This window comes from Netta rufina, assembly GCF_964035555.1.
Source record: "Netta rufina genome assembly, chromosome: 5".
Taxonomy (NCBI): domain Eukaryota; kingdom Metazoa; phylum Chordata; class Aves; order Anseriformes; family Anatidae; genus Netta; species Netta rufina.
The window spans coordinates 54906411-54928176 of record NC_140128.1 but is presented as its reverse complement, the minus strand read 5'-3'; the positions used below and the strand labels follow the sequence as shown (position 1 = coordinate 54928176).

At 49.2% G+C, this 21766-nt stretch overlaps 1 protein-coding gene across 1 annotated transcript; it reads right to left on the bottom strand.

Moving 5' to 3' along the window:
* Nucleotides 1-14059: 14059 nt before the first annotated feature.
* Nucleotides 14060-21435, bottom strand: EIF5 (eukaryotic translation initiation factor 5). Its single transcript, XM_084287493.1, has 12 exons — nt 21364-21435; nt 20976-21171; nt 18675-18954; nt 18333-18414; nt 17907-18079; nt 17432-17543; nt 16718-16857; nt 16104-16262; nt 15729-15890; nt 15294-15458; nt 14920-15054; nt 14060-14455 (listed from the first exon to the last, which is right to left on the bottom strand). Exons 3-12 carry the CDS (start codon nt 18744-18746, stop codon nt 14363-14365), a joined length of 1293 nt encoding a protein of 430 aa, XP_084143619.1. The 5' UTR covers nt 18747-18954; nt 20976-21171; nt 21364-21435; the 3' UTR covers nt 14060-14362.
* Between the last annotated feature and the right edge of the window lie 331 nt (nt 21436-21766).

Below are 21766 nucleotides of genomic sequence, written 5' to 3'. Positions count from 1 at the left end.
CTACTTCAGGTCTCTCTCCGAGCAGGATTTTTGCTTAGCTGTGGCTCCGCAGGTGGGAGCCGTCCATTTGGAGCGTGGCAGGGAGCCTGGGTGGGGAGCCTTGGGGAAAAAATGAAATGAGAAACGTGCAGAGGCAGCCTTCCGCCCGCGTTTCCTAACTCCGGAGCGGCTGACTCGGTAACCTCAGCCTCCTCTAGGCCGCCTGCACGTCTGCGGGGGCACTCCTGGGCTGCAGGGGAGCAGACTGAGCATGGTGATGGGGCCGGGGCAGAGCTGGGGCCCAATGCAAGATTCTTGGGTTGCAGACCAACACGGGATCCGGGACCAGCAGGCTTCAGCTGACGGCAGGGAAGTGCAGATGGGAAGAGCTTGTTTGGCTGTTGCAGGAGACGCTTCCTAACGGGGACAAGGTGCCCTCCATCTGTCCTATATCCTCTGAGGCCCACCTCTTCCTCCCACCCACCTCCTTACCCCGAATTCCTCCTCCTCGTCCCTCCCACCCACATCCCAGACCTTCCTCCTCTGTCCTTGGACACCTGCTTCTCTTTCTCTCTTCATCCCACAGCTCTCCCCAAAGGCCAGGGCGTTCTCGCTCAGCTTCATTCCTTGTGACCGTGCTGCTGTGGCTGCAAGAACACCTCGTGTGGGTCGTTCTGCCCCGTTGGTCCCAGCAAACAGTTGGCTGCCTCCTCCTGAGCTTCTCCTGACATTCCCTGTGCTGGCTCCACGCTGAGACGCTCCTGGCTACCTGCAGGTGGGTGCTGGCACCTGCGCCACTTGCCGCACGGCCCCGCAATTCGCTTCTTTCCTAAGGGAGCTGAATGGTTTTGTGGGCTTGTAAGTGTTTCATAACTTAATAACAGGTCGTATTAATTCATCTTTTTTTTTTTTTTTTTTTTTTTTTTTTTTTTTTTTTGTGCTCTGCCTTTACTCTTTCAAAAGATGGAAGTACACTTTTAAAAATAAAACTTTGCATATGCCGCATGTGGGAAGTGGTGATTTCTAGCTACGGACTGAGGGGGCAAAACTGTATAATTTAAAACTGCATCATAAATAATGAGTCTGATGCCTGTGTTACTGTGATTTTACACTAGTCTAAATGTGGAGTTCTGGAGCTGAGAGTCAGCCCCAATATGTTGTCACTCCGCCGCAGAGCAGCTAAACGCCGGGAGATGGATCCTTGGCGGGCGCAAACGAGAAGAGTTTTATTAACTTTGTTTTTCATTACAGCTAATGAGCCAGGCTGCAGATCCTCCGGATGACTCAAACCGAGCACTTTTGCACCAGGAGGCAGGCTGGGGTAGGTGTGGAGCCCTGGACAGGAGTCAAGGACTGGCAAGACACCAGGAAAATACCTGCTCATCCTTGCTGCCTTTGGTGCAGCTACAACAACTTGTCCCAGCCGATGATCTGGCCCCAAAGCCACAAGGCAGCACCTGAGGCTGAATCGTGCTGCTCAGTGCCTCTGGTTTCTTTGCGAGATGCTAGCACAAGGCAGGATGGGCCCAAGCCCCCAAGGGAGCAGACATTCCCCATAGACTCACCGATGCCCAGTCTCTGCCCAGATCTGCCTCTCCCCTGGGGGACCGCGACATCCACGCTCCATTTGTGGCGTGCACGGTGAAATATGGGCAGGGTGGAAAACCAAACCAAGCCGCAGCCACGCAGAGCACTGGAACAGAGCCGCCCAGACGTGGCCTGTGTCCTTCCAGCAGCTTCACCCCGCGAAGCAGAGAGGGTTCCTGCGGCCGCCCTCCGCCCCGGGGAGCTTGCACAAGGGCTGCGGGGAGCGGCGTGCTGCGACATGGCGTGTGAGTCAGCAAGGTGCCAGTCTTACACAAACCTGCACACATTTCTGGAGCACGCTGCAGCTGAAAGGGCTGCCGGGAGTCCTGACAGTGGCGACAGTAGGAACAGAAAGGAGGAAGCAAATGCTGCTTTTCCTTCCCCCTCCTTAAGCCCGATCCCTCAGCCAAGACCTCCTCCAGGCGCAGAAGGCCCCGTGTTTCCGAGCTGCCAAGCAAAGGGCCAAACTGCTAATTCCTTTAACTTTGAGCTGAACGTATCTCTAAAATAATCCTCCTGCACCAGGCTCTCTGTCTTACAGTGCATTTGGCAGGGGGATTTTCACCACCTAACTTGTGAAAGGCAAAATGTCAACACAGGGGCCCCACAGCACTCCCTCTGCTCTTGCTGGGCATGGGTGATGCGGAGGGTTTGGGGATGGAGCTCGGAGGTTGTAACCCCCAGGCAGCTTCCCAGCAGTGCCTTTTCCAACCATGTGCATCCTGGGCAGCACCCCAGGACCAGCGAGGAGATGAGAGAAGCCTCTCCTCACAGCCCAGGTGCTGCTGCAGCACGGCTTGCCTCGCCGCGGGGCTGGAGCCAGCGTGTCCCTTTCCCTCGGAGCAGCAAATCTTAATTTGGTACACGAGTGTCAACAGGTGTCGTGGAGGGAAGAGGGACGAGGGGATATCGGTGCAGCTGGAGGAAGTATTTATAGCTGCCTTTTATAAAAACCATATAGATCACATCTCTGTTAATGTATGTAACACAATCGGGAACCTGAGCTTTTCGTGATCCCCTGGCTGCAGGATTTCCTGTGGAATCCTCTACCGGCTGCAAAAACAAGCTAAAAATACCCGCATTAAAAATGATACACGCACTGAAACATGCACGTGCCTTCGCCTCCTCACTGGCTGGTGACTTAGGTGGTGGCAATGGGAGCAGGGAAAGGGACAGCCCCTGGAAAACTCAGTAATGCCTGCTCCTGTGGGTCAAAGTCTCCCAGGTGTACATGGGTTGGAGCATTCACTGTAGAGAGGGTTCAGGAGCCCCACACATAAAAGCTAAGCTGAACCTGGGGTGCCGGCAGTGTCACCCACTCTCTGCAGGGACCAGGTCACTTCTGTCCTGCTTCTAATGCTGCAGAGGGACCAGCTGCCCACATTTTTGGTGGGTGGCTGCCACAGCACGGGCACCAGGGATCACGAAATGGGCTTTCTGCAGCTCTTTGTGAAAAATCCATTCCCAGTGGGGCACCTCATGCAGAACAAGCTCCAGCTGTAAGGGCTGAGCCCTGGCTTTAATTTGTCAAATGATTTTCAAACAGTACCAAGAGCAGGGAGGCAACCAGTGGAGAGAAATAGCTTCACCCTTCCTGTGCTGGTGGTGAAGGAGGCCCACGGGAACAAAGTCTTCCTCTGCTGTGTTTGGAGGTCAGACCCAGCCTGCTTGGATATCTCTGAATGATGGCTAGAGAAGCCTGGGATGAAATCCTTCAAGCCTGGACCAGCATCACCCCTCATTTTATATGCTTTAGCCTCTCTGGCTGTGATATGTGCCCCACCACAGCCTGTTCACAGCACGACTGCAAAGCCTCCTTGCCTGGCTTGTTGCTCGGATGGGTGGGTTCAGCGGGGTGGGTTCGGCATCACTTGTCCTAGGTCTGGAGTGCAACATTGACCATGCTCATCCCCCACTGAGGGCTATTACTGCTTTCACAAGAACAAAAATGAGAAGAATCAGCCACAAAAGACCCCTCCCCTGGGTTGATATACTCCAAATAGCGTCAGGGGCACTCAGAAATGCACAATGCTGTTAATACAAATGGGAGGAAAACAAAAGAATGTTTTTCAGAACTGGGTTTGGAGGGTTTTGAATCAGAAAGTCTCAGAGTCCTCTTGCGGCATTACAGCTGATGGGGGGCAGCCACATCAAATACTCCTTTTCCCCCCAGGTGGATGGACTAGACATAATCTGGTCCTTATAGGATAGCAAGGCTGGGGTTATTTTTCTTTAGAGTTAACCACGAAGGTCCCCAGCCCTCTTTCCATCCTCCATTAAATCCATTTTCCTATGAAATTGGAAACCTTGATTAACAACCTGCTAGGGGAGAGAAATCACTGGAGTCTTTCTGCTTGCCCAAGAGATGCTCCCTGCTCTGGGATAAATGTACATTTCATTTTTGTTCATATGCTGCATTTTTGTTCTGCAGAAGAGAGAAAGGGCTGAGCTGTCTTCAAGGAAGACTACAGATTCACAGGGGAGAAGAAAAAAAAGCAATTTCTTTGGAAGTCATTTTCTCTTAAGAAGTTCTGTCTGCATTTTTTATTAATAATACAACACCCTGGATGTGTCAAAAAATATGAAAATACATTTCCTGGTGGGGAGCTCCAGTCTCACAGACCCTGGCAGTACAGCTGGGTTGTCATTTGCTTCTTGGAATTTCATTTCCTAATCAACACGTCTGTGAAATCACTGCGTTTTCAAAGTCTGGCTTCCACAGCTGCTGTGATCAAAGCCTGGGGAGGTGGGGGCAGAGTGGGCAGGGGGAAACACACCATCTTCAGCAGCAGCCTCCCCCAGAGGGAGAAGGAGGAGAAAGCCCATGCAGCAGAGAGAACCGAGACAAAGGGGGTGTTGATGTCCCCACGTGGGTTTAATGTTTCAGAGAGAAACAAGAAAATAGGGATCTAGATACCCAGCTCTCGACTTTGGTGTCCAACTGGTCTCTGCTTTAGCATTTTTGTGTGTTTGTTTGTTTTCCCTTCAAATTTAAGCATTGAGTTTCTTGGGCAGCAAGAGGCAAAGGAGCAGGGGTGTGGTGAAGCTGCTGAGACGGTGGCCCCGAGGAGCACAGCGTCCAGGGAGCAGCCACCTCTGCCAGAGAGCAAGGCTGGGAAACTGGGGGCAAAACAGCCTCTTCCCACACAGCGGGTCCCACAGGTATCCAGCGATACTCAGATACATTAAAATTCCCTGAATCAGATTCAGACGATCAGGTTTTGCTTCTCTGACACCTGCAGAGCCATAAATTCAGTGGGCTGACAGTCACCCAAAAGCCCTCCCAGGAAATGCAGGCTATGCATGTTTTCGAAGAAGATAGAGAGATATGAGAAAAAGAAGAAAGAAAAAAAAATATTTAAATAAAACAAAACAAAACAAAACCCAAACCACCCTGCCATCCTCATTTATCATGAAGAAGGATCAGTCTCCTGTTTCTCAGAGCCCCACAAAGACACCGCCAGCTGCCTCCTGAAGGTTGTCCCTCTTCCCTGGCCACCCGTGTCCCTGCTGGCCGTGTGTGGGGGCTCCAGCAGCAGCAGCAGCAGCAGCAGGGCACCAGCCTCGCCCTGTGCCTCGCATGGCACCGCGGTGCAGCCGGGGGCTCCTCACACGCTGACGAGGCAGGAGCGAGCCCCTTGTCTGTGTCTCCTGGGGCTGCTGGTCACTGAGTCACAGGATGTCCTGAGTTGGAAGAGACCCACAAGGGTCATCGAGTTAAACTTCTGACTCCACACAGCACCGCCCAAAAACCAGCCCACATATCTGAGAGCGGTGTCCAAACGCTGCTTGAGCTCTGTCAGGCTCAGTGCTGTGACCACTGCCCTGGGGAGCTGGTCCCAGTGCCCAAGCACCTGCTGGGTGCAGAACCTGTCCCTAACCCCCAGCCTATCCCTCGCCAGCTCCTCCCCTGCTCCTGTCCCAGCTCCATGCCATCCCCTCGGGTCCTGTCGCTGTCCCCAGAGAGCAGAGCTCAGCGCCTGCCCCTCCGCTCCCCTCGTGAGGGAGCTGCAGGCCGCCATGAGGCCTCCCCTCAGCCTGCTCTGCTCGGGGCTGAACAACCAAGGGGCCTCAGCTGCTCCTCGTACATCCTCCGTTCCAGGCCCTTCACCATCTCTCTAGCTCACCTTCAAGCACTCTTTAATAGTTTTGTCCTGCTATTGTAGTGCCCAAAACTGCACCCAGCAAGGCCACACCAGCACAGTGCAGAACAATCCCTCCCTTTGCCCAGCTAGCAACGGTGACTGATTCCTGCTTATCTGAGCCCATTTTGGGGACAGGCTGAGGATGCTCGTCTGTTCTCACCCATAGCAATGAGGTGCCCGAATGTTTCATAGGGGCTCCCTTGCCTCCACCGGAGAGCTGTGTGGGGAAGCATCCAAGCAAGTGCTGCTGGTGCAGCTGCTCCTTCCCGCTCTGTGCCACCTGGAAAAAGATTTGGGAGCTGGGGCACCCACAGCACAGCAGCCACTCAGCCCTGTGGGGACGTGATGGTGTCCTGCCAAGAACAAGCCAGCTGTGCACAGCCTGAAAGTGTCCTCCCACAGAAAGGGCAGCATTTTGCCCTCAGAGCACGTGAACTGATATTACACAGAGCAGGGTTTTAAGATCATCCAGGCTGCCTGCAGGACACAGGCTGGAGCTCAGCGAGCAGTTCTTCCCAGGCGGAGCACTCAGCACTTTATACCTTCCAGAAGGAAAACACCTCCTGATATACAGTCTGCGTGTGCTGCAGAGGCAGCTGAATCCCTTGAGCGGTTTCATGACACATCTAACAGGACAGGCTGATTTCCACCACCCCTATCTCCAACCACCGCCTGCCAGAACAAGCAGCTCCCCACTCCCCGCAGCTTTCCCCCTGTGAGGCGTTTTGGGGTGGTGGTGACACGGTACCTGTGCCACCCCATCCCCGGGCTCCCCAGACCCCTCGGGGACATGCTGCAGGTGTGACCCTGCTTCCGCATGCAGGCTGCCAGCGGGTGCCAGGAGCCCCTTCCCCATCTAGCAGAGAATTTGCAATTATTCCTCAGATGGTTAAAAAAGGGCATGAAAAGGAAACGAATGGTGGGGGCTGGGAGGGAGGCAACCGGTCCCGGTAGCTCTGGAGACAGAAAATATTCAGGGGTGAGAAAATTGTGAAGGAATGGAGGAATGATTTTTTTATTTATTTATTTTTTTAATTTTCAATGTATTTTGCTTTTCTCTCGCCGTTGCCGCTGGTTACCGGGGGGGCTTGGGGCGGCGGCTCCGGGGCACGGGCACCCCCTGGCGGCCGCGGGGCTTCCTTGTGCCGCTGCTGGGGTTCGGGGACACGGGTGGCCGTGGGGACAGCGGTGTCAGACCCTTTTCTGGTTCTCTTTCCGTCGCCCACCATGATCTGCTTCCCGCAGCACGTCAGAGAAGATGAGGCAGTGCTGGCTCGTGTGTTTGTGGGTTTGAGTGGATGGCTGAGATCCCACACTGGGTTCTGTGTTCCAGCCTGGAGGATGTTAATGGGAAGTGGGTCTCTGATATGGTCAGAATTTAGGGAGGGAAAGCAGGTCATGGAAAACTCCCAGGACTAAAGGTTTCTCTGACGGCCAGGTACCTCCCCAAGGCATGGACCTCCATAACATGACATCTCGTCTAGCTACGGGCATCCCACTGACAGACACCAAAATCCTTGCTGCTGCCCATCTCTGGACCAAGACAGAGACTTGTTCTCCAACAGCAAAGCAAGTCTTGTGGGATGGGAAACAGCAGAGCAGGCCACAGGGAGCCATCCCTGCAGTGTGAGCACTGTGCTCTGAGATGAGCAGCTCCTCGCAGGTCACCGAGCCAGGCCCCGATCAGCAGCTGGCCGCTTTGATCCGAGGCTGAAGGCGGGTGTGCGCTGATAAGGAAGGGAGGTCAGAGAAAGGCGACTGCCATCCCGCATTACCCTCCCGGGCAGCTATGTGCACGGCAGGTTGTGTCATGAGCGCAGCCACTCCTTCCCCAGCCAGCACACAGCTGCCGGCTTTCCTGAAGAACAGGTTTTCTGCTGTTAATGATACCACTGCTTCTAGCTTCCACTCCCAACCCCCCCACCACTGAAAAAAAAAAAAAAAAGGAACAAAGGAGGCGACAATATCATAAAAGACTACGTTAACAAAGATCCTGCAGTCGTTAATACCTTGCGCTCACGAAGCACCGCAGCTCCCCAGCGAGCATCACCAAACGCCCCCAGAAAAGGCTCGCACAACAGACAGGTACCTGCTCTCACACATCTCCTCCCACCAGGAACAATCCGTTCCCCCTCGGTGATTCAGATAAAACCACCCCCTCGCCCGGGACAAGCCTGTTTGCTTTACAGAATGGGAGGTCACCTTTCATTCCTCCACCACACTGGACCAGGATGGAGCTGGCTGTGTCCATGGTGCTGCCCCTGAGCCTCCTCCGCTCCTGACCCCTCCAGCACTGCTTCACCCTCATGTACAACTGGAGGCACCTCCAGGTCCATGCAAGTGAGGATGTTTGCCAAGAGCATTTACTGGGGAAAGGCCGGCTGTTTAGCTCCAGAGCCTTCGGAGACTTTGTAGGCACCTCTCTCTTATATGGCATTTGTTTTGCCAAAGCCATAGGGATTGCTGCTCTCTTCTGGCATCAGGACTGACCAGGAGCTGAATAGGTGGACTCATCCCCCCCTCATCCCGTTTATTTTTAATCAGCTTGAGAACTGCACAGAAGATTAGTTCTGCTTACATATTACTACTTTTTATCTTTTATTTATTTATTTATATATATATTTTTTATTTCCGGTGTCTTGAATTCAGCAAGACATGCTACTTAATAATTAATTTTTGACTACTCCTTTTGGCTGCATGAAGGTGTTGGTCCTCTGTGACATCTATTAGGTAGGATCCAGCCTGCTTTTGCTACAGAAAGGTTTCCTTTCCCTTTATCTGTGCAGCTCCACCCAGGCAGGGACTCCACTCCTCTGGAAGAGGTGCATTCCTGGATTCCTGGCAGCAGCTCAAGTGGATGCACATCCAGCCTCAGAGTGAACAGCATTTGCCTTGTTTAAACTGATCCTTCGGATTTTGTCAAAAGTGCACTGAAAGTCAACAACTTTTAAAACCATTCCTTCTGTATTGTGGATCTTACATGTAAGTCCTTCACCAGGATAAATGGAAAATAAGATGTACCCATCCTGATACTGGAGAAAACACAGAGAATGCAAACTCCTGGATTAGGCATCAGGTGATAAAAAAGAATCTAAAAGAGATTATTTAAAATCCTGGGACTTTCCCCCACGGAGTGGTATTTTCTTGTGACTGCAGCCATGCTCCTGCTTCCCATTTCAACCCCTCACGTGTTGGCCCACCAACCGTGGCCACTCTGAGCCAAGGCATTTCCAGCTGGGACCACCGAGCTCACCTGCTTGTGGTGCAGAATACCGACACAGGCAGGCTGAGGCAGGAGGCAGAAGCCCTTAAATCCAGCTTTCCCAGCAGCAGAGATCAAGTGAAAAAGCCTTAGCCTCTTTATTTAATCTTTTTTTTTTTTTTTTTTTTTTTTTTTTTTTTTCTGTGTGGTTCAGTTCTGTTGACAGTTTATACACCTGCAATTTTGTCCCTGTGAGTGATTCTTTACCTAACAGTTCCCCGTCAGTGCAGGAATGGGATAATATACACGATTCTTCACATTTCCCCTAAAGATGCCGGATGTCTTCCTTAATGACACAGATACAAATCCAGGCTAACTCCATTGACGTCAATGCTGTTAGCTGGGTTTTATTAGTAGCAGATCAATATGAAAATCAGTATCAAGCAAAAATTCAGAGAGAATAATGCAAACACCCACACAGACCTCCCACCAAGGAGCTCCTGGTGCTGCTGCTTCCCTCATTTGCAACGTGCTGCTTATGCGCTCAGACCCCAGCCTCAAACCAGAGCTCTCCTTTGCATCATCTCTTCCCCTCTTGAGAAAGAAAATACCGCGCACAAAATGCATCTAACATCAGGGTGAAGAGATAAGATTAGAAGTGGAAAAAACAGCACTCTCCTGCTGCAACCTGAGAAAACGCCGGGGCCCTGAGAGCAGGAACAGGCTCTGCAGCCTCTCCCCTCGCCTCGCTGGTGCTCGGCTGCTGGTGTTCAGGGCCAGCTCTGATACTGTGCACTGAAGTAACCTTGGGGCCGAGCATCCTTGCTGGCAGAGCTGTGGCAGTGCTGGACCCCTGTGCGTGTGCCTGTGCCAGCCCCACACCTCGCTGCTCCCTCTGTGCGGACCCGTGGGGCCGTCACTGGAAGCTGCTGGCATCCTGTTTACAGAAACCTAGCAGGTGGCTTTTTGCCGAGGCCAAATGGCTAAAGAGACTTAGCTCTTTAATTAACAGCAGTTCTGAAACATGTGCAAGTAGACAGACTGGTGTCCAGAAAGATGGTTTAACATGAAATGTTTTTCCCTGACGTCAGAAGGAATGGCTCCCTGTTTACTAGCAATGACAACCCTCTCTTTCTTGAGTTCCTAACCCAAGATGTTGTCTTTTTTCTTCTGAAAAACCATGAAGGAGTTGCAGAAGCTTGCCATTTTACACTTCTCTGCCGCCTCAAGGAGAATTTGGTCTGCTGTGTGACCAGCCAACTCTGTTCCAACTGCTCCTCACCAGCTCCAGGCCAGCAGAGTCCGGCACCTCCATGGAATAAAGTGAGAATCTTCAAAATGTGTCTTCAAACACAATCAGCCTGCTGTAAGTAATCAATCCCAATGACACCACCAAATTTATAAAACCTAAGCTGAAAGTTAAGCACACAATCAGAGTTTCACAGGTAAGGCTTTAAAGAGCAATGTTTTCAAGCTGCTTTTTATTGCCTTTCCTTCTGGGTTGTCTGTTCTACAGCTTCGTGGCTCTGTGGTGTTACTGAGCGCTGAGGAGTCAACTCTCAGCAACAAGCCTCCAAGGCTCTTTCTGAGTAGTGTTTGAGAAAAAAAAGAGCTGCCACACTTTGGCAAACTAATTGGTGGGTCTGCTGCTTCTGTTCTTTCTGTCCTTGCCACCTCCATTCCCTGGGAATGCAGGGTTGCTGTGATTATTGCTGCATGGCAGCCATCAGATGAGAAGACAGCTCTGTTGCAGATCACCACATCAACTACTTTCCTCTAATACCTCTGCTTTTCAAACATCAGGGTGTCGAACTTGCACAACTGGAACACTCCCATGTGCTAAGCGTTACCCCATCGGACATAAATCAGCTTAACTCTGGGGCGTATCGGGACAGCAACATATCAGCTGGGCTGGAGACATCGGCAGATTAGGATCTCCTAGTGAGCATCTCAGCCCAAAGAACAAGGAAGTTCTGAGCAGGGAGGAAGGATAGTCTTGTGCATGAAAATATAGGATAGTCTTGTGCATGCTTTTTTAATGCCTCCTGAGAGCTACACCCTGTCTGTAGACGACCTCTCTGGAAGCTTTGCACTGTGGCTGTGCTGGCTGGGACAGCCTCTACCACAGCAAGAGTGAATAAAAGCACTGAGCGGGTTATTATGGCACCGCAACCACCTCAAATCACTTCTCCCTTATCTTTAGCCACTGCCTCGCTACAAGCCTTGAGCTACACACTCTTGGGAGCAAAGAGCATCCTGGCATACGTCTGCCATATCTGGCTGAGCGAGGCCCTGACCTCTAATGAAAAATGTTAAACTCTAGCTGCTAAAAGTAAAAGCAGGCAATTTGACTTCTTATACACACAACCACCATCAGGATTTCACACCCTCTGAGCTCCTTTCACCTGTTTGTGCTGCCCCAAGTGTGCCCAAGCTGCTCCCGTTGTGCTGGCTGCTGCTGAAGGCTGTTGAGGTGCGCTAAAGCTCCAGATCGCAGGCTCCTGGAGGAGGATGTAGGTTTGTAAAGCCAAGGTAATAGACCTGCTGCTACACCTTCCACCTGTGAAATCAGTGCGTTCACTATGGCACAGAGCGAGGGAGGTCACCCAACACCTACGGTTTCCTTTCCAGGTACCAGGAGTTTCTTTGAAGTTTCGAGAAGATTGCATCTAAATCCCAAGCTGCATTTTGAATTTGTACTTGTTGCTTGTAATCAGATAGCAGCAGCAATAAATTCAGGAACCTCCCAAGTCAGACTTTTTCCTTCCCTAAAGGAATGCTAACAAACCGAACCCCCGCGTTTATTAGCTGGTGGAATCCCCAGTTAACCCTGAGATGGAAACATTGATACGTTTGTGAGGATAGGGTGTGAAGTGCAGCACGGAGCCAGCAGTTTTGCCCTGTGCTAGTGAAGGGGGCATAGTTTGTAGAACCACACGTTGTATGTGAGGGTACAGCTTTAGTGAACACTTAATCTGACCGTGGGCTACTACAGAGCTGTACGCTCCCACCCTGTTGGCACCAAGCCTACCTCATGTAGCTTTGCTATGATTTCATCAATTTGCTAATCCCGCAGAAAAGTATTTCCCAATTTCCCTGCTGAAGGGAACAGGTCTAGCTTGCTGGTCACTGAGCCTGGGGTGGAAAAAACAGATAATCCCCTTCGGTGGCAGCCTGCAATTAGAATCAAATCTGTTCCAAAACGAAACTACCACCACCCTGAGACTTCAGGGTGTCACAGCTGATAACACCCAACTCCACATCAGCCATGCCTCAAACGTCTCCCAGTCATGTTCTACGTGGGGAGTTGACCCGGATCTGCAAAGCCTCATCTCAAATCATCAGCGTGGAATGAGAGATTATTTTTGGGAAACAGCACTGACTTGTGCTCAGTAGGAATCAGGCTTGATGAACTCTGAGATGGCACTGCCCATCCTGCAGAGACCTCGTGTGCGGTCTCAATTAAGGGACCTCAGCATTTCTCAGCACTAGGGATGACAAGTGACCCTAGGAATGCACAAGGCTTCTCATTTCCTTCACAAGCAGAAATCCTGCTCAGAAAGGCAAAGAACACTCAAACCTCTGCCCAAGGAATTTGCCAATGTACAAGCACCCACCTCCCACTGGGACATTTAAGCGACTACTAGGGGGAACTTTTTTTTCCTGAAGTCCTATGCCTGTTTCACCAACCTGACTGGGAGGTAATTGTGAATTTCACTTTCTGAGCATCACTTAGGCCCATTAAGTCTATCGATATAAGCTAGCATGAAGACCATGGCTGAAACTCCACTGCAAAGTATCATAGAATAGATCACAGAATATCCAGTCCTGGAGTCCAACTCCAGGCACCTCTGGGTGCAGAACCTGTCCCTAACCCCCAGCCTGTCCCTCCCCTGTCCCAGCTCCATGCCGTCCCCTCGGGTCCTGTCGCTGTCCCCAGAGAGCAGAGCTCAGCGTCTGCCCCTCCGCTCCCCTTGTGAGGGAGCCCCTTGGCCCAGCCCTCTTTATTTGTCAAGATCTCTCTACCAGGCCTCCCTGTCTTAGCATCATTTATGAAAACACTGAAGAGAACTGGCCCTGGAGAACTCTAGTACATGGAAACCTGCCTGTTTCTAACTAACCCCATTTACTATACCTCTTCGAATCCAGCCAATATTAGCAATATTTTTGAAATACAAGCCCTGTTTAAACACAAAGAACAAGTTTGCTCTTAGAATTGCTCATTTAAATTTAGTCATGGTTTGTACAACTGCAACAAAATAGCTGTCTAAAGGAAGAACATCTATTGCACCTTCATCCCAGCTTTGTAACATAGTTTGCCAGATATGCTAGCACTAAAATGTAATTTGATTCCCAGATTTCATGCAATACAACAGTATTGACAGCCCTAGAGAGGAAACCTTAAAGCTCTTGTGCCTGTTGTATCCAGCAAACACCTTTTTCTTCATCTCATCCTGAACTCTGCTAAAGCTAGTAGGAAGAGCAGTTCAGTGTTCTGGAGCCTTGGAATGCCACAGCAGCAAATCTCAAGGGTCAAAAAAAGTTCAGATTCCACTTTCCAGAACAGAGTTGTGGATGACAAAAATCACAGTCAGGTCACACCAAGACCTAGCTACAAGAAACATTCAGGTTCTGTGAGCTGTTTATCAGGCATACCTTGGCCTATGCTTCTTACAAGTCAAAAGATTCTGCTCAGTCATTTGTTTCCTTACTTAAAAGTACAAAAGTTAGCCTATCCCTAAATGCTAATCCTCAGTTAGGCAGTTCTTTTAGAATTGCAAAGGTCATGCCCAGCGCTATGCAGGTCAATGTTGCAGCTTCCTGTGTTCAAGGAAACTGATCTCACCTTCTTCCTTATCCTCCAATCACTCTAGGAAGGTGCTAAGTATTTACACACTGCTTCTAGTTCAGTGAGCAACGGCAGTGATGTAACTAGTCAAACTACTGAAACCTGTGCTTAATGAGTTATTTATGTAGTAAACACACCTGTGCCAAGCATGTATTTAAGTAACTTTCTCCCAAACTTCGCTTTTTCAGTCCAAGACAGAGCTGTCACACCTAGCCCCATTGCAGGGTTGATTCCATGTTGTAAATTGCACCAGGTCGTATACTTACTTGAAAAAGAAACAAAGCTTGGAGCCCTGAGTGAAGATTGACCAAAACCAAATCCTTTATTTCCACAACTGTATAAATGTGCTCCAAGTATGTGTCCAACACAAGTTAGAAAAACAAAATAGAACATGCCATTTGCAAACTAGAGCCGTTCACCGACGTGCTGACTCCTTGGTATTAGGCTTAGTTACACAAGACCAGTCACAGTAAAAAGATACATTTCAGAGTACAAAGAGTAGCAGGATGTTAAGCCATTTCAGCTTGCGCACATACAAGTCACACTTCTGGCAGAAAACGCAGAGAAGTTTGATTATGCTGGAAGCTATGTTGCATCACTTTAAATGGCATCAATATCAATGTCATCATCTTTACTGTTTGCAGGCTTCACAGTTTCAACTTTAGGGACACTGGCAGTTGTAGAGTACACCACCTGTGAAGACAAGAGATTTACCTGTTAGCACTTAATGGCAGGGGGTGCTAGGGAATACTTTTGCTTTAGTATCAGGAGTTGCTAACATCCTTTGTTGCCCTTGTCTGTCAGGAATTCTTAGTGAGCCCTCCCAAACACACCTGTCTTTAGCAACTAGAGGTGCACGTTCACATCTTTAAGAAGCAGGGTTTCAACCAGGAGCAAGCAATACAGAGAGGAATAAACATGCATGCATATAGCTACCAAGTTTAACCTAGGTCTAAACTGTAAGAAAAACAGCCATTTCTTCCTTAATCAGCTTTTCTAACACCTCCCCCCAGGCTTTTCTAAAACTCAAGGTTTCATACTTGCCAACAAGCAGAGCAATACTTTAAGTGAGCTATTTTAGAGCGTACTAAAACAAAGTGCCCTGAACTATACAGAGCAGTGCAATTCCAGAACTACAGGAGGTGAGCCTTTCCTACCTCTATGTTTTCATCTTCATCCTCTTCTTCATTACCGGAAGATTCTTCTTCAGCTTCCTTTAGCCATTTAATAAATGGTTCTGCTTTGACACGGATTTCTTTGGCAAGCTCCTTTGAGACATATTTCTTTGAGGCCTGAAAGACAAAGTACACAAATCCTTTTAGTATTTAAGCCCAGTCTGTATCAGATCACACTGAAATACACCAAGCCTAACCTCACCCCGCTACCTTGAACAAGCCATTTTTTAAAGACATTTCTCCCAGATAATCATGCTAAAGTAGGTGACTGTTTGAAGACATCTGCCCAAAAGACTTGACCAGAATGGCAGAAGCAGGTGCAAAACACACACGGCACATTACGTACCACCACTCACCTTTTCTGCCCAGCCAAGGATGACTTCTTCTTCCAGAAGATCTGCATCATACATTTCCTTCAAAATATGTGGTATCTTAGAAATAAGCTGAGACTGATGCATGGCTACCACACACTCAAAGCCATGGAGGAGGTACCTCTGAGCTTTCTTGTTATTGTGGCAGAACTACAATCATGAGGAGAGAAAAGAAAAGCAAGAGCAGGTAAGTTAGCCTTCTTCTCTAAAATGAGTTGCTGCTTCTGCTTACAGCTCAATGAGGCAGCAAAACCTACAACTTTTATTATTCCTCCCAGCACTTTTCCCAAGCTGGGAAGTACTGGTTTAAGAACTGCAATAAAGCCATCCCTCCCCTAGTAAAGCAATCCAGAACTGACTCCAGTAGTTATCCCAAACACACAAGTTAATAAACTCAGTGCAGAGCAAGAGGTTGCTTACACGAAGGAAGTGACGTCTGTATTTCCTTATCTGTTCACGAATTTTTTCGTCGAAAAGGACTTCAGTGAGAACTAGAGGGCCCATGGCCTTCACATCCAGTCTCTCTGCTTCTGCTACAATGTCTTTGTCAGAAGAATCAATGACACCTTCTTCCTTCTTTTTCTAGAAGATAGAACAAATACCTATTTTAAAGCCACTGGAGCTTGCATTAACACTCGAATGAACTCCGCCTCCTGACCAATGGTCTAACCAGTACTTTTGTATGAGTTTAAGCCCTAAAACTCCACTGCGTGTGTGTAAAAGCAGCTTGCTCTTCATCTCCTTATTAGTGTTCTACACAGCTACAGCTGAACAGTGAATAAATAAAATATTCACCTTCACAAAATCAAACAGTATGTTGACTCTCTCCTCCACTGTTCTTTCCAGGTCTTCACTAAGTGTGAGGTTCTTTGCATGGTCACTGATTTCATCCATTCTGCGCCTCTGGGCTTCTTCTGTTGTGTCTTCACCCCAATCATCATCATCTTCCTCCTCCTAAAAACAAAACAAGATTCACACAGTGTTACCACAAACTTATTAATCAGTTGAGTTTTCTCTAGATACAGATCTGAGAGCATTTTTAGGAGTATTTCTGACTCTTCTCTACAGAAGGAGAACGTTACACAATGATCAGCTAGTCAGAGATGGAGAAAGAATTGATAGAGGAGACTAACAGGGGACTAGGTGTGCATTTGTAGACATCTGTAGTTACTGTGCCATGCCTCACTGCTCTCTCCTACCATCATTTAGATACAATCCAAATCTTGTTAGGAGTAAAAAGCATGCAGCTGTCATTCAGCAAGGAGTACATATACTGAAAAGTTGGTAAAGCTACTGTAACAGATGTACAGGGATACTTCTAATAAGAAGCCAACTGCTGCAATACAGTACCACTTTGATATGATGCTGACACCATACACCCTCATCTGCCCACAATCCCTTCTACTTACCACAACCTGTGGAGGAGTAATCTCCTCTGGTGGTGGGGGTGGAGGTGTCTCATTGCTGGACACAGAACCATTCTCTTTGTCCTTGCCTTTTCTATTCTTCTTCTCCTTTTCTTTCTTCCCTGTACTAGTGTCGCCACTTTCTGAAAGTGAACATTAGTGTATTAGCTTTCTCGATTTCATAGATACCCTGCAACAGCACCTCTGCTAATTCCCAGGTAAACTGATTCAGATTCTTTTATTCACAGCAGGTGATGCACAGTGCCCGTCTCCAGGTGCACTCACAAGATAATCTACACAACTCTTAAAGCCACGGTTCTACTGGAAGTCTTGTTTCTCATCCTGGTGTAAGGCTGTCCAAGTCCATATAACAAGTGACCTCACAAAGCAGAGATCCCCGGAATAGGTTAGACTTTTCTGATTTAGCAAGCTTAAATTGCAGCAGGCAACCAAATGCTTACCACAGAGTGTTGCTTGCAAAAACAACTCCATTACAGTTCACGTTAACTACACTAGCCTTCCACTTTGTGTGGTCTTAAATGGAAACCTGCAGTGAGCACCTGCTGATATACTTCATCCCAACCCACAAACGTACACTAGCAGTACACCACAGCAGTTTTACAGTTGTTAGACCCCAACCATTTGCTCTTCTACTTAACAGCACTCACACCAAAAATGTTCCCTTTACCACCCCCACAAAGAAAGGAACACACTTACCAGGTGGGTTTTTGAGAATGAACGTGCAGAGTTTATGGTTTGTGTCAAGCATGCCTCGATAGCCACAGGCTTTGCAAGAGTTACCTATAGTTTGTTTCTTAGGATTGACATGCTGTAAGAGAGAATAAGCTCCAGTTAAAATACTATTTAGAGAACAGATATACATTAAAGACTAGACCTGCTATTTACTTTATCATCTCCATACCATTAAGCCAGAGATTTACATGCTTTTAATCAGCCCTAACAAATCTGAGTTTAAACACAGCAATTTAGCTCAGGACTGTAAATCTAAAACCTGGAGGGAGAGGGTTTTAGATTTCTTAATTTCACTAGAAATTAGAAATTAACTAAACTAACAAAGAGAAGTCACTGGATTTCTCTTAATTGTTATCTTAATCAGCTTTTAACACGGCACCACCTTCACAAACATCAATGCAGCGTTTCTGTACTGTCACCATTAATACAGAGCACTCACCAGATCAGTTTCAGGATTCTCACACTCAGGACAGAGAACAAATTTTTTAATGAATCCATCCAACATGTCTTGCAGCTTATTCGCCTCATGAGATCCATTGACAATGTAACGGTCATTCTTAACATCAAACTGGGTCTGTGCTCCCAGCTCACAACCAAAAAATTTGGTAGGATCTGCAAAAAAAAAAAAAAAAAAAAAAAAAAAAATCATAATAATCAATGGAGTCCTTGGGTCTTTATTGTTGATTGAACTGCAAGTATATCTACTCTAGGAGCCATCGCTCCTTCCTGATCATTACTTCTTCCTTAATCGCTTTTTCTTAAAAATCTTGAGAGAATATTAGTACTTTATTACCTATTTATCACTTCAAACGAAAGTGAAAGCCTTAAGGAAAAAAAAAATGCTGTGTCACTGCAGACTACTTACACGTTGGAGGCCGATTAAGCGCCTTTGCAACGTCAACCATGTTGACTATAACCGTCTTTATTCCATTTCCTTTGCCCTCAACCTAAAAAAAAAAAAGTCTTTTAAGTTTAAATGACCACAACAGCCCAACCCCACGTATACTTCTAATTTAGCTACATCTACGTTCTGCTTTGAAGTGTCTTCTTAAGACGAGTTAACGCGCGCTTACTCTGGACAGAAAAATGCAGTCACCCCCTCCCTACCATTGGCTAAGCTCGGTGTCATTGTCTCCGTTCTGCTACATGAAGAGCAACTAACCTGACACCCTGCCTACTCACGACCAATGGTTAGTTAGTAAGTTACCTTGGCAATCAGACGGGGCATTTTGTAGCGATAGAACTGATCTGAAACACTGCGGTTGACGTTGACAGACATTTTGCCTTATTAGTAGCTTTATCAATAAGATGAAGAGATCTTTGATTGCAGTTTTTTGGTATCTTCTGTCTGGAGAAGACGGGATGACATAAACGACTGCAAGAGTTCTCGGTCTCTGACATGAAAAAATTTTCGCCACTGAGGCTGTAAGGTTCTTGCTTGTATGCTATGTTTCCCCAATACAGGTACCAGTGGCTGCGCAACAGCTCTGCAAGTGTTAATAAACAGAAAAAAAAAGAGAAATTTATCTTTATGTACACCAATGAAATCTTATTATAAAACTATATCTGGGACTCTATTTCTGGGAAGGGGAAGTAAACCTCGTTATGCTGTGGCTTTCATGAACTTGTGAAACATAAGACAATAGCCTTGAATTGTACTGCTGAGGAACTCTGCCTCACCTACACCACACAGCTTTCCACCCTCTCCTTTCTTACAACCCCCAAACCATTGAACAGCTTAAGAGTACTGTCTGCACAATTAACTCCTGAAGGAGTGCCGTGATCAATAAGGAAGGGAAAGAACACTGCTCAATTTAGGAAGACCAATGGCTCTTGCACTGAGAGGGTCACGTGGTGTGTTTCTGGCTGCAGGGGAGAGAGAAGTGGGAGAAAAATCTGGAACGGTTTCAGATTTCACATCATAGCATGAGCCTATTACATAAACCGAAGCCCGTCAGAACGTTGAGAAATGTCAGTAAGATGAAGCAGCAGCAATCTCTAGCCCAATATAATTTTTACGTGGCTTACCAGTTTTTTGGATCGGAGTAGAAAAGAGTTGAAAATTAGGTAATTCTCCCTCTCACTTATGGATTCTCATAGCAGCTTCTGTTGAGTTTTGACTTAATAATAAGCCTGATAAAGTCTGACATAAGTTGCTTCACTGTAGAAAGCCTAGCAATGCAGAGGTACAGAGCAGTGCAGCAGCTTTTCCAGTTGTTTTTTTTTCTTGGGGGAAGGGGGAGGAGGAAGGGGAAGGAGGATGAATCCTATTATTAAAGTTGCCTTAAGCAGTATTTACATATTTAAATTAACACGTGTCCCTATAATCAGATCTAACATTACGTAAACCACAACTGGTTAAGTTGACTAGACAGGCAGCCCTGACTACAGCATGGTTATTCTGACACGTCATCACGTTATCGTTAATGGCAGATGTGTTGACACATGAAAACAGCCTCCTTAGTATTTAATGTGTAAGAGCGTGCCTATCAATTCCACACAGTCCGAGTCCCTCTGGTCAGGTTCACAAATCCTTTCACGAGAAGTGTGCTTTGCATATGGCATGTATTCTACATTAGCACCGATGCAGTTTTACCCTTTAGCAAAAACTGCACCGCGGATTTCGTTCCAAGCACGAGGCTTCCTTCCCCAGGATGTCTAAAAAAGAGCCACCATGTGATCTGACCGCGTGCTTGCAGCGGCACTGAGGAAGCAGGTATCTTGGTAACCAAGCATGAGCTTTTTAGAATGCGTGGTTTCCCCTCCTTCCATATTACAGCTTTTGTCTGTCTGCTGTAGACTAAAGCTCCCTCTCCTGGTCTCTAAGCCACCTCATCCCAAGCACACACCCCCCGTATTTATTGTGCAGAGCCCAAGAAGCGGGAAGGCAGACAGCCTCCCAGCTTCAAAGCCCCGTTTCCCCGCCCCGCTCAGGCCTGCGATGACTCATAAATGCAGCAATTAAGCACTGAGTCAGCCCCGGAGAAAACCGGGGGGGAGGTGTGGGTGTCACCTCCAGCCACGCATGCGCTCCCTACCAAGGGGGGAAGCTCCCCGGCCGCCCCCAAAGCCTCCCTCCCCTTCCTCGGGGCTTACCCTTGCCGATCGGGCGCCCCCCGCCCCCTCCGTGGGGCTGTGACTGCGGCACAGCCCCCCCAAAATGAGCCCCCCCCCCCCCCCCCCCAGCCCCAACCCCCCCAGCCCGGGGAGGCGCGGCCCAGCCGCCGCCATTTTGTCTCGTCGCATGGCGCGGGGAGCTGGGGGGGGGGGGGGGGGCACGATCAAAGGAATAATCCGCGCCCAAAATTAAAAAAATAGCGATTAAAAAATATAAAGGGTGATAAATCGTTGTTTGAGGTATCTATATGTTCATTTCTAGGAAGATCCTGGGTGTTTTGTTAAATAAATCCGCCCCCCGCCCCGTCAACAACGCGGCGCCCCCAGCCCCGCACCGACCCCGTCCCTTCCAGCCGCCCTCCCCGGCTCCTCCTCGCCCCTCAGCGCTCACCGTTTTCGTCCAATAAAGACATAAACCCAACGCTGCTCGCCCCGGGCTGCGACGAAGCCGATTGTGCGAGGAGAACGAGGCCGTGGGGGCGCTTATATCCAGCCGGAGGAGGAGGAGGCGGAGGCGGACTCCGCAGCCTCCGGGTCCGGGCGTCCTGAGGCGGGCGTGCTCAGCAGGGACAGCAGTGCCGGGCGATCTGCGGGCAAGACACAACCAGGGGCATCGTTAGCGGCGGCACCTGTGAGGAGAGGGGGGGAGAAGGAGGAGGAAGAGGAGGAGGAGGGGGGAGAAGAGGGAAGGGGGGAGGGAGCTGCGGCGGCCGGCGGCGCGCAGCTCAGGCAGGAGGGGGCGGCTGACGGGACCCCGGCAATGGCTGCCCCGTACTCACCTCTAGAATGTTCTCGCTCTGACTGAACAACGCCAAAGCTGGGATCAATCAGCCAGCGGCGCGCCCCGCCCCTCCGGCCCCCCCATTGGCTCGCTGCTCGCCCCGGGGAGAAACTATTGGCTCTTGGCTCGCCGTGCCCTTTTCTCACTGGTTCATCTCGCCGTCAATCAAACCGCCCCTCGCTTCGCTGCCCTCCCCCCGCCCTCCCCCCCGCCAGTGCCCCAAAGGACATCGCGTCTACGCGGGGCGGCTCTCGCGAGATCACCCTGAGGGGCGGCGGGCTGAGGCGGGGGCTGCGCGCCTCCCGCGGCCCCTTCCCCCTCACGCGTGTCCCCCACAAGCACCCCCAAAAACACACAGACTCCCCCGTGGAAGGGCCCTGGTCCCTCTCCCGGCTCTGTTT

Excerpts from the sequence above, each read along its gene's own strand:
- EIF5 (XM_084287493.1), bottom strand. The coding sequence starts at position 18,746 with ATGTCTGTCAACGTCAACCGCAGTGTTTCAGATCAGTTCTATCGCTAC. Across the intron at positions 15,459-15,728 it reads ACAGACGTCACTTCCTTCGT|TTCTGCCACAATAACAAGAA; the intron begins GTAAGCAACCTC and ends TCATGATTGTAG. Across the intron at positions 15,055-15,293 it reads TCCTTGGCTGGGCAGAAAAG|GCCTCAAAGAAATATGTCTC; the intron begins GTGAGTGGTGGT and ends TTTGTCTTTCAG.